The sequence below is a fragment of the Amblyomma mixtum genome, chromosome 6, assembly GCF_055824585.1.
Source record: "Amblyomma mixtum isolate Tamu chromosome 6, ASM5582458v1, whole genome shotgun sequence".
Taxonomy (NCBI): Eukaryota; Metazoa; Arthropoda; class Arachnida; order Ixodida; family Ixodidae; genus Amblyomma; species Amblyomma mixtum.
This window is the reverse complement of record NC_143017.1, coordinates 14,715,069-14,727,742: the sequence shown is the minus strand read 5'-3', so window position 1 is coordinate 14,727,742 and position 12,674 is coordinate 14,715,069. Positions and strand designations below refer to the sequence as shown.

General features: G+C 47.5%; 1 protein-coding gene across 9 annotated transcripts in view; it reads left to right on the top strand.

Moving 5' to 3' along the window:
- Amph (amphiphysin) overlaps positions 1 to 8,330 on the top strand; it is a 160,084-nt gene extending 151,754 nt beyond the window's left edge. For 8 of the 9 annotated variants that reach the window (XM_089547583.1, XM_089547581.1, XM_089547582.1 and 5 more), the window contains 2 exons: positions 1,228 to 1,329; positions 6,533 to 8,330. In XM_089547583.1, coding sequence (XP_089403709.1) covers positions 1,228 to 1,329; positions 6,533 to 6,613 — 183 coding nt within the window. In that variant the 3' untranslated portion in view covers positions 6,614 to 8,330. The remainder of the gene's footprint in view (positions 1 to 1,227; positions 1,330 to 6,532) is intronic. The other variant, XM_089547576.1, reaches the window with a different exon arrangement.
- Positions 8,331 to 12,674: the final 4,344 nt, after the last annotated feature.

The following is a 12,674-nucleotide window of genomic DNA, read 5'->3' as shown; positions in this document are numbered from 1 at the left end:
CCCAAGAACATCTCCGCACTGGGTACTCTACCAGAGAGCAGTCATCTATCTGTATCAGTACTGATAACCCAGGAGCTGCTTCGTGCCCAGGTGCGGTGTGTGGATCGTGTACCTAACCATCCACTCGCAGAGTACTGCATAGACCTTCTCCCATCACAGTAACAGCGGGCTGTCACAACCTCCTCCCCACCGTGGAGGTTCGCAGCATGGCAGCTCAAGGCCACATTCCCTGGCATTAAAAGAAAAACAAACACCCCCGATTGTGCACTTGAGATACTTAGCTGTTGAGCACATTTATGGTTCCTACAGTGTGCAGCACCACATCTACAGTGATGACTCTGTCACATCCCTCTCTTCAGCGATTGTCGTCTCGATTCCATCAATGCGCACCACAATTTCAGCGACACTCACTCACCACACCTTGACTGCCGCTACCAAGCATTTACTTACATTCTGCAACAACTGCCAACAGCGTGGTTCATCTTCAGTGACTCTCGTGCTGCACTACAATCGATAAGGTCATCAGGAAGCCTTCAGGAGCAGATTGTCGATGGCTTGAACAGGTTACACACCGAGCCCTGTGAGCTATGTCACCGTGTTGTGCTGCAGTGGTTACCCGCTCACTGCGGCCTCGCAGGCAATGGTCATGCTGACAGTGCAGCGAGGTCAGCGCATGGCGACACCTCCTTGCCCCTACCCATACCTTCTTCTCGTAGTGATGGCGCGAGACTTCTGGCTACTAAATCCTGGCAGACTCAACGCTCTTTGTGGTGTGATCCACAGCGTCAGTACAGACCCCTTCTTCGTATCGACCCCACTTGTGACTTCCGCATGCCATGCAATTTTGATAGACGTGATCGCAATAGCGTGCTCTGAATTCGTGTGGACGTCGCCTTCACAAAATTCTATCTTCATAAAAACGGTGCATCAAATAGCCCGACATGTGGTGTGCGCGAGGACCTTCAACACTTGATCTGCCGCTGCCAAATTTTTAATAACCATCACAAGGCACTGAGGACTCCATCAGGACAGCCCTGTGCACCTGGAGCATATGAGTGATGTGTCTTCGGCTGGGCGAGGGACAAGAGCATTTTCTTAGGGACACCCTTTGATAATCGCCTGGAGAAGCGTGCTGGGCTAACAGCCAGGCAGACCTCTCCTTAAGTCTCTCTCCCCCTGTCGGCAGTGTAGGTGGCGCTTGGTAACTTGTTGCTCCTTGGCTCCCAGGTGCGCGCCACGTACAAGTACACAGCCGAAGACGTGGACGAACTGAACTTCGAAAGTGGCGAGATCATTCGAGTCATCGAGTACGACGACCCAGAAGAGCAGGTGAGCGCCGATTCCCCATCCTTGCCGAGCTGGGGCTACAAGCACGCTTTTCGTCTCTGCAGCTTTCTGAACGGCTAGCTAGCAACTCAGAATCCATTGGTGAATTCCAGTCGCAGATTCGGAGCACTTCCGGTTGATCAACGTTTTCTGCCCTTTTCGGATCAGTGCCTTTCCAGTGACAGATCGGGATCTTGTTCTAATGGCATATTGATAGGGGTATGTAAATATTAGAAAATTTAGAATAGCGAATCGAATATTTCTCTCTGATTATTCAGACGTGTAATTTCAAAATTATTCAAAACAAATATCTTTTGAACTTTTTGGATAGTTTTCAGATAATGGCAGGAGGTTTGAATAAGGCCCTCCGTATTTTCCTTCAACGAATGTTCGACAAATGGCCCACACCAGAGCCACGCACTGTCCTCCCGTGAAAAGCAAGACGGAGATGAAGGGTTCAGCGCCACGACATGATCCATTTGTGTGGTGGCGTCCATAATGCTTGTGCATGGCCTCTAAGGATGGGCGACGCGCTAAGACTCGGGCAAATTTAGGAAAACCCTGCCTTGAAGCTCAGTCTCAAAGGCCGTGACTCGTATGTAGGTGCCACCAGTCTCATTTCCTGTGGTGTGATTCTAGTGCTGCCGGCCACCCACCAGTTTTGTAATGGGTACAAGCCTTCCTCCAGCCTGGTGCTCGGTTTTTGTGAGGCAAAATGTTTGGGAAAAATGTCCTTGACCAAACCAAGCAAATGGTTATTTTCCTATACCTATAACTTGATGGTCTCAGAGCTAATATAGTGACTTCGTGTTGTGACCCATTATCGGAGATTAGTGTTGCGTCTTTTAGCAGCTATAGCTCTGACTTCATAACTTTTCAACTTATAGCACCGTACAGCAGTGCCACGACTGTTGCTTCAGTGTTTCGCACCATTGCTCGTTTTTGTACAAATAGGGCCTCAAGTAGCAAATATTATTACTGATATTCGATTCGTAGTCAATTCGGTTTTAACTACACTATTCATATTCGGTTCAGTTTGGGAAAAGTACTGTTCGCGCAACCCCACCGATTGGGAGCATTCGCCGAGCCAAGATGGCTCTGCGGAGCAGTCCAGAGCGCTCCACTGACATCGCCGGATTTGGCGGTCTGCCGTTCCATAGCAGATGACTGGCGAGTGCAAGAAACGCCGGGTACTTTTATCCGTCAGCGGTGCGCTAGAGCCCCTGGCTTGCTCTGTCGTGGAGCGGGCAGACCGCTCCGTACCTGCGGCTGGAATTCACCATAAGTAGCGCACACCCAAGAAAGAGGGTAAGGGATTTGCGTGGTGTTAATTCCAGGTTCAGGAGAAAAAAAAAAATAAAACTAGAATTTATTCCTAGCTACCACTGTACTCTTTCAAGGGTGCAGTGCTAATCCTTGCACTACAGGAACGATTTGGGAAGAGTGCCTACTGTTAAAGTGAGGTCAAGTTTCCTTAGAACATCATAGTGGAGGCCCCAGCGATTATGAGGGGGTCCCTGTTCGCCATTGACTGAAGTCTGCAAATGTGACGTTTGGAAGTTTGGGAGAGCTGTAAACATTGAGTACGTGTAAGGGGGGGCCCTATTTGCGTAGCGGAAGGATCGTCACCATCACATACGAGAAGGAGGAGCACAGGACTAAAAGCTTGGCGAGGTCCTGACCGCTTAGTGGTTGGCAAAACAGATACATGGTGATTGCAAATAAATGGACAAGCATTACAGAGTGTGGAGTAATGTAGGATCAGAGTGAAAAAGCGCTAAACAAACAAACAAAAAATGGCAATTCAATTAATCAACAACATGAACAGCACTGGTCAACTAATCTGCCACATGAGAATTGGTCCATTTTCGAACAATATCAAGTTCTTATTCATGAATTCTGAGATCACCTTCATTTCTCTGATCTCTTTCCTTATGTCCATTTCAAGACATTCACGCAGTTCTTTAAATTCATTCTTCAATTCACTTTTAAGTTTTTTAAACAATTTGAAATTTCTTGCTTGCTAGACATTGCCACTGGAATGCTAGACATTGCCACTGGAAGAGAGATAATCAAACAAGAACGCGGGAAGTAAGTTTAACAGCACGAAAATACAGAAGAATGAAGGCAACACACATGCGTCAGCGCAAATGCGCTCTGTAGAATGGCCATCACTTCATTTAAAGGAAGCATATGAGAACCACCAACCTGTGTAGGGGGAAAAAAATGACTCAGTGTATGTGCACGCAAACGCGACTGGCGCAGCTCTCACACAGCGCTCGGGCATTTTTGTATTTTGCCTCCTTAGAAATGAGGGCAATGCGGCCGGAATCGAATAATCCACGGCATTTGGATCAGCAGCCGAATGATAAAGCCACTGAGCTACTGAACTGAATAATCCATGGCGGGGACAAAGGCTTTAATCAAGGAGGTTTGGTTTGGTTTGTTTTTATGGGGTATATTAAAGAGGAAAGTTTGGCTAGTTCGTCTTGGTATGTAGAATGCATTTTTTCAGTGCAATGAACACAGGACAAAGAAAAAAGATCTATCGTTAGTCCTGCATGTATCTCTTTTCTTCGAGCGAAACAAAACTGCGCGCAGACGACGGGACAAAAGAAAGGCGCAAAAACACACACAGAAAGCGCAGACTTCCAACTGACTTTATTTTGTAAAAGCAGGGTGCTTATAAAGGCAATCACAGCAAGCTAGGAGACAAGCAGAAGCAACGTGCGAACGGCAATGACAGTGTCAACAAGACCACTTGTGATTACGACCCATGAAAAGTTCGGATGTGTCCATCTAAGAAATTGATTTCCTGACATGAAAGAGATAAAGAAGGGGCGCTAACACACTTATCACCCCTTTTAGAAATGAAATAGGCCTCGATAACTTCTCTTTCGGTTTTTGTTTTGGCCTTAGAAAGGAACTTTGTTTTTTCCCGGTAAGGAGAACAGTTTTTGGAGTCGCAGCTCTTACAGTGCAAGGGTAGATTGCTGCAAGGGTATATTTTCGGCTTCCTGCAAGCTGAAAAAAGTGTGCCCTCTACTGGCTGGAACAAGAAAGGAACCCACCACTTGCAAGAAGAACCACCGGAACAAGTTCACAAAATGTGTTTTCGAAGTTGTTTACGAAATACCTCTGTCATGCGGTCGCTCCTACATAGGCCAGACTGGCCGTTGTTTTAATGAGCGCGCTTTAGAACACAGGCGATCCCTTAGCAGCGGCACTGGCAGCAATCTACCCTTGCACTGTAAGAGCTGCGACTCCAAAAACTGTTCTCCTTACCGGGAAAAAACAAAGTTCCTTTCTAAGGCCAGAACAAAAACCGAAAGAGAAGTTATCGAGGCCTATTTCATTTCTAAAAGGGGTGATAAGTGTGTTAGCGCCCCTTCTTTATATAACTCTTTCAAGTCAAGAGATCAATTTCTTAGATGGACACATCCGAACTTTTCATGGGTCGTAATCACAAGTGGTCTTGTTGACACTGTCATTGCCGTTCGCACGTTGCTTCTGCTTGTCTCCTAGCTTGCTGTGATTGCCTTTATAAGCACCTTGCTTTTACAAAATAAAGTCAGTTGGAAGTCTGCGCTTTCTGTGTGTGTTTTCATGCCTTTCTTTTGTCCCGTCGTCTTCGCGCAGTTTTGTTTCGCTCTAACCGTGAACCGACTAGCCCAACATCATGTCTTACTCTTTTCTTCGTCTTTTCTTTGCATTTTCTTCGTATAATGTCCTAACGCTTCACTTTGGGACATTATACCCCATAAAATGCATTTTTTCCGTGAAACGAACATAGGACGAAGAAAAGAGATACACGCAGGACAAACGCTGTTCGTCCATCGTTAGTCCTGTCTGTGTCTCTTTTCTTTTTCCTATGTTCGTTTCGCGGAAAAAAATGCATTTTATGGGGTATAATGTCCCAAAGCGACTTAGGCTATGAGGGACGCTGTAGTGGAGGGCTCCGGATAATTTCGCCCACCTGGAGTTCTTTAACGCGCACTGACATCGCACAGTACACGGGCCTCTAGCATTTGGCCTCCATCGAAATGTGACCGCCGCAGCCGGGATCGAACCCGTGTCTTTCGGGTCAGCAGCTGAGCACCATAGCCACTGAGCCACCACGGCGGCTATTAATCTAGGCAGATGATGCACGTAAAGCGCCAGAAGAGACAATTCTACACCATTTTCCCTTAGTATACATCCCGATATTGCTGCAGACACCTTTGAGACACTGAACTCTGTTTTCACACCTCTCTCCACTTTGCCACCGGCCAACTGAGGAATTTTTAATGCTCGTGCATTTAAAATTCTGAGACTGCTTGTGAGAACCGCCGCCAGAGAGGACGCCTCTACCATCTGTCCTGTGGGACTGTGCCGTTGAGCACGCAGTCGTGCATCTAGGGTGATGTCTTGCACAGACGTTGAGGAGAGGTGTTTGCTCTAGCAGCAGGTAAATTGGGCTGTTACCAACCAGGGTGCTAGCCGTTCTTGGTCAAGCTTCGGAACGGGGTGAATTTTTTTTTCTTTGACTGCGAAGAAAGCTTCTCTTTCGAGAATGTAAAAGCTTGGGCAACTTGGTGGCTGTTCATTCTTGAAAGGCGCATATGAAAGCGGTGCTACTACATGTGCTCATTTAGCAATGCTGGTTTCATCATTGTCTTTCAATGCACCAACTAGCCCACACCTGACGTTTGATCATCCTTAGAGGGGCTCTGAAACACCTACTGAGGAGAGCGGCTCGATCACTGCATCTTGTTGTCATGAAAACCTGAGCCAAATAATATACATACACATGCAGCATAGCACCCACAATCACACACGAAGGTTATCGAGCTTTTTCATGCCGCACCCACACACCACTCCTGCGTATGCCAGTTCAGAAATGGCGATTGGCTTGGTTCTTTCAGACGTCAGGCAGCTAGCATGGCCACAGCCAGGAAGCGGTGTAGCTTCAGTGGGTCAGGAGCTCCACCTCCGGCAGTAGGGCCAGCGAGGGGCGCTGATGAAAGGAGAGGGAAAGGCACGAAAAGAGCTTTTTTACAGCTACCTTCAGAGCACCTTTAAAGCAGCGCAGACACGGCTAGGATGCAAGAAGAGATGTACACACGGGCGCCGAGTTACAAGTGTGGCTGTGTAAAGAGACACAATAGAGTTCCGAGGTGCACTATGTAATCGGCACTTGTTTGGAATGTTCTCTCTCTCTCTGCAGGAGGAAGGCTGGCTGATGGGCATCAAGGAGTCGACGGGCGAGAAAGGTCTCTTCCCGGCCAACTTCACGCGGCCCATCTGAGGATAGCTCGCCGCGTCGGCCGCTGGAGCTCGGCTGGCTGCCTCGCTGCTGCTGTGTTCTCGCAAGCCCTGTCTAGTGTACCTCACTCCTCCTCTCTGCTTACGCATGCTTCAGCTTACGCGTGCTGCAAGGTAACGAGGAGTGGGCTTCCCACCAGTGACGCAGCTGAGGCAACACTAACAACTCACCGTTGCACGAGCCTCGCGGCCGGTCGGCCAGCACAGTAGTCGTTAAAAAAAATCTCCTCTCCTGTTTTTCGCTCTCCGCTGGCCAAAACAGTTTCCCGGCACCCTTCGAACCAGGCTACCGAGCTTCCGGAGTGTTTTTTGGGTTCGCCCCCGCTCTTGAGCGGAGTGGCGAGACTGGGGCTCACGTTGTGTGTGCCGGCATTCATCTGTCCTTGCTCGTGTTTGCAGTGCCGTGTCGAACAAACGCTGTGTGCCTTTGTGTGTGGCTGGCGCCTTCATGGAGCGGGCCTCTTTCCGCCAAAACAGGCTCGTTGTGTGTGCAGCTGTATAACTGAGCTTTGTGGCGTGCACCATCTCTGGCGCTTCATTTCAGCCTCGAAAATTTTTTGCCTTTGTCCTGGACTTCACGGCGCGTTTTTTTTTTTTCTCATTTCGAAGGAAAGCTGTTAGTCGGCATATTTGCTGTTGTCTCACTTCTTCCAAGCCTTTTTCCGTGTGCGAGTCCAGTTCCCGGAGCGTTCGCGTTTTGTTAATCATTTTTGAGCACCGCGAAAAACAAAAGCGAGGTGTTTCACGTTATACTGCCGGCTATGCTTGAAGCTGAGCTGATGGCTACTCCCATCCACCTGCATTTCATGGCTAACCGGGGCTTTTAAGGGCTTACTATGCATCTGCGATAATCGAGAAGGGCGAACCTGACAGAGAAGAGTCGGACTCAGCTCATGGCCAAGCAGTATAGTGCTGGCAGCTCGGCACTGTTGCACACGCAGCAGTCTTGCTCCACTCAGTGTTGTGGCAGATGTCACCCGTACTGTTGGCGAGGAGGCTCTGTCCTCGCCCCCTTCCGTCCAGCGAAGCATGTCCATTATGGCCTCGCAGCGTTTTTGACGCCTTCACATTTGGACCCTGCATGTGCTGCACCAAGTGCCAAGCAGATGTCTTCCACACGCTGCCCTATTGCAGCCACCAATTTCGGGGGCCTTCTTGGTGGTGTTGGCAACCCGCCATACCACGCCGCATCAACTAGAGCACCGGGAACCGCAGCCTCTCTTTCACTTCTCTCTTGTGGTGGCTCCGGCGTCGTGCCCACATCCAACAGCGCTCGCATTAACAACTATTTCTACTTTGCTAACGCTTTTATCGGCAGCGGGACGACCTCTGTTGCGCGGAGGGAGGAAGTGCCTCTGGGCTCGAGTTGGGAATCTCCGTTGGGTTTTTCCGGGAGAAGTGCCTCGGGCACCCTGGCTAGCACGCGTTTTTTTGGAAGCCACTTTGACGGCGGAATTGTGTGGGACGTGTTCGTGCACCTCTCCTTTTCTGTCTGTCCGTGTCCGCGTCATCGTTGGCCTCCCGAGATATGTGGAGCAAAGCGAGAGAGAGTGTATCCGAGCTGTAAAACACTAAAACCTCACCCTGTACGTTAACCATGTCACCCACGTCTTCCGTGTTGTTTTCCAACTGGCAGTGTAACACAGAGATCTGAAAGTGTCTAATGTATTATGTATAGTAAAGGAATGAGTTCCCCACTGTCTGAGTCTCTGATTCTCTCGTGATGGAGGCAAGTTGGCGCTCAGGATGGACCACTCAGGTGAGACAGCCGCTGCTGCTGCTTGCATTCCTCTTTTGATGTGTGAGAAATGGCAGAGTGCTTTTTGCGGCCATTCTGAAATTGTAACAAGCAGGCTCACCCTCGCCTGTTTTGTTTTTTGGCAACACATTTAAAACCGTAGACGTGCGTCCCTACGTATAGGAGGGGCTTTTCGCACATAAGCTTTCAGAAGAATACGAAAAAGCAAAAATGTGCACAAGGCAAACCACGGTGCAGACAAGACGTAGTTCTGTTATTGTAGACTGTAAGCGTTAGCCAATGCAGCTGCGGTATTTATTAACGCAGTAGCGTTAAGGAGCTCGTGTCGCAGAAAAGCCGGTATCGGCGTTGCGTTGACATTGTAACAGGAAACACGAGAATCTCCAAATAAAAATGTCTTGTGGAGATGCGGAGAATCAAACCAAGGTCTATCATATTGCGAGGTGAGCATGCACAGAACATGCTACGAAGGCTCTTTTTTTTTCCAACATGGTATTTACTATATGAGGTTACGTATGTACAGGAGGGGCTATATACTGGTTATTAAATGCCTGAACTAGTGGCTACACTTGGCCAGCTTGACAGAAGACAACATGACTGAAAGCATGGCAATGATTGATGCCGAATGAGCAGCGAGAACCAGTCTGGTAGAAAATCTCTTCCATCATAAATATCCCTGAGCTGAAGCGTCATTCAGCTAAAATGGCTTCTGGATGAAACGAGAGGTTCCGCATTGCAGTGTAACATGCACGTTTTCCACAGGCTATAAAGTCCAGTGAGAAAAAAACATGTCATACGGTTTGTAATCAGGTTGAGTGGCCACAAGGTAACGTACACTGTATGAATTTAAAACAAAGTCCTTCTTTGGCGACCTTTACACCATATCCCTAAACAAAATTGCATCCTCTCAGTTGATAAAACAGTGTTCAATGGTTTCAGGTACATTGTGCAGACGACAGTTAACAGATGGTAAAAAAATGTCCTTTCCATGGACTCATGTTTCAAAAGGGAGAACTTTAATTGGCTTGTAATTTATAGAAAACTGTTTTGGTGCAAGGAGTAAGCGGCATCTTGCACCCATGATTTAAGACATGACCCATCAGGCCAAAGTTTACAGAATGATACCGCGTGTTCCGTATTTATCTGTCCCTGTTATGAAAAATTCCGCTGCGCAATCTAGTGAACTATATGGGCTCAAAACGCCGACTACAAGGTACCTTATGATGGTCTTCGTCTTTCGATAAGTAATTTAACACCTAAAATTGCCTGCATTTTCGGGAATCGGCGAAAAACTGCATTCAGCTGCGGCAGAACTTTTCGTCCAAGCGAGCAAAGAAGCCACTTTGACAGGTTGCGCCATCTGGCGAGCGGTGAGGCAACCGATGTCACGGCTTGGGGCTGGAATGCGCACCTCGCGCGGTTTCTTGGGATGTGCGTGTCGTCTGCTCCTTGAAATTAACACCGCTCGCCAGATGGCGCAGTCTGTCAGACTGGCTTCTTTGCTCGCCTGGACGAAAAGTTCTGCCGCAGCCGAATGCAGTTTTTCGCCGATTCCTGAAAATGTAGGCAAGTTTAAATGTTAAATTACATATCGAAAGACGAAGACTATCAAGCTACCTTGTAGTCGGCGTTTCAGCCCATACAGTCCAGTATTTTGCACAGGAGAATTTTTTCTAACACGGACAGATAAATACGGAACAGGCGGTACAATGAGAGTGGAATGAGCATCGCTATCAAATCTCTCTATAGTCTATTGCACGAAACAGAATATAAGTACTTGTTAGAAAATCGGAACTGTCAAAAACTGCCGAAAACTTCCAGCATAAAGCCTATTTCAGAGGGGAGCTCGCTAAAATTTGAAGAAACGACCAAGTTTGGAAACTTGATCCTGGTCAGAGTCATGAAATTAAACTGCAAGAATATTTCAATAATTGGATGATAACAAAAATAGAAGAATCTGGCAACTAACTGTCTTGCATACAGGTAAACAATCCTCCTGCACAAGCAGGCCTGAAAAGATTATCGCGTCGGCTCCAATTTGGATGCCCAAATATAAGTTGCAAATATTGGATGATAACTTTGGATATAAGTAGGATACAACTTAAAAAAACAGCAGTTGCTAACACTGGGTCGCGGTCCGCGGCATCTTGTATTGCTCCGCTGGACAATCGCAACAGTAAGCGAAGTGAGCTTTTTAATGTTTGACTATATCAGACAATCCAGGAATCAAAATTCTAGAGCTCATAATCTTTTTCTTGTGATAAGCTTCGTATTTACGTAACAAGAAACGTTTAAGCATCAGACTACTTTTTCGTCGTGGAGGAATTCTGTGTGCGGAGGCTGAATGTGGGCGGAGCTTCACTGCAGACTTAAGTTGTATCCGACTATAGTACAGTGCAAGATCTGGAGTGCATGATAATTTTTTGTTGACAGTAAGGTGGCGCAGGCCCGATTGCGAGCAAAAATTGAGACTGTGTGATCGACTGCTGTTCCACCTACTGTTGCGTAAAAGAGCCGCTAATAATGGTACAATCTTCTGATAAAGGAGTCACCAGAGATACGAAACATGAGATAATGTCTGAATTTTGTATTTCAGGAGTTTCACTAAACATGTACACCGAGTAGTAATCCACAAATGTGGACATATCTTCCAGTCACTAGAGTACCATTGGACATCATTCTTGGAATCTGCTTTGCAACCGCATGACAACGCTCGTCAAGCAAGGCTAAAGGTCAATTGAAATAGGTCGCGAAGCCGGAGCCTGAATGCGGTCCAGAACCCATAGAGTTTCTTACTATATATTACCTAGAGGAAAAGCTGGCGGCGCTGCACTTCAGCCACCATGGACGCTCAAAGCATCAAGGGGCGGTGAGCTACTTGTTGCGGAACAGTCGTAGTAATGACACGGAGTGTCATTACTAAGACGTTTCATTCCAAAAACGCTGTCCGTGTGTGCGCAGACGACTTTCGCGCGAACGCAGTGTGCAAAAGCCATAGTAGTGAAAACGCGACGACACACGACGCCAATAATTTACTCTTCCGAAATGCCATTAAAAAACCTCTTAAAGTATCTAAGCAACAACATTTTTTTTTAAACATATTTACTTTTAAAATTGCGCCTGTTAATTACGCAATATTAGTTTTTTTAGTGTTCATCACTTGACCAGTAGGAAAGGTAGTCATCTCTTATTTTGGGCAAACTTTGCACTTAAATGTTTTTCTGCTCGTTTGTTGCAATCATTAGACAAGATATTGAATGTTAGGACATTCGTAGTTATCTAACAGCTTTATTTTTCTATTATTTTTTGGCCAAAAGTTGTAGTTCTGCAGTCGGTAGCTCACTGCCCCATTAGAGATATGCTTTGAGCGCCCATGGTGGCTGAAGCGGTCTCGAGGGGTCGCCACATGGAGGAAAAAAAACTGAGGAGGGAGCGTCCGGCGACAACCTTGAAGCCTAGTCTAGTCTTAACAAGTAAAGATATAGTAAACAAAAGAGAGTGTGTCCCCCCGTGATCGCACCACGTGATAGCGTGCGGTAAAGTCTAGCCCCGCTGCGCGCGCGCATGCGCCGATTAGCGCGGCAGACTAACTGTAGATCAACTTCCTTGCTGTAGACGCCCGCGCCGCGGGTCGCGCATACGCGCGCACTAAAACATACCGGAATCAAAACATGAAGGACCGGCTCGGAGAGCGAGAAACTGAGGGAGAAAACGACTTCAAAACACTCGGCTTGCGAAAGCTGGCCGCGTGACGTCATGCTCCCTCCTTAGTTTTTTTTCCTCCATGGGTCGCCATGCAAACTCCCATAGAGGGGTCGCCAGCTTTCCCTCTAGGTAATAGTAAGAAACTCTATGCCAGAACCAAGTGCTAGCGACATCAAATTAGTGGTGGACAAGGAGGTTATAATAAAACTTTAATTATTAATTAATTAACTTTAAGTTTTAATATAACCTCCTTGGTGGTGGAACTAAAGCGCCAAAATTAAATGAGTGGACCGTTCGTTATATTAACTCTATGGAGCAGCGGCAATCAAGGTTGACGGTGCTCTGATGTCATACCCTTGTCATATCTTTTGAGCATTCTGCTTGCTTTTGTTTGAAACTCGATTCTGCTAGCCCTACTTTTTCCTCGTTGCTTGTTGCCATGGGCGTCCGGAGGGGGGGGCAAGGGGGGGCGGATGCACCCCCCTGGAAAATCACTCACTCGAGCCGCGAGTGATGGCCGCACGCCAAGCGCGGTGGTGCGCTCAGCCAAAAGGGTAAAAGCAGCCCCGCTTCCACGCTT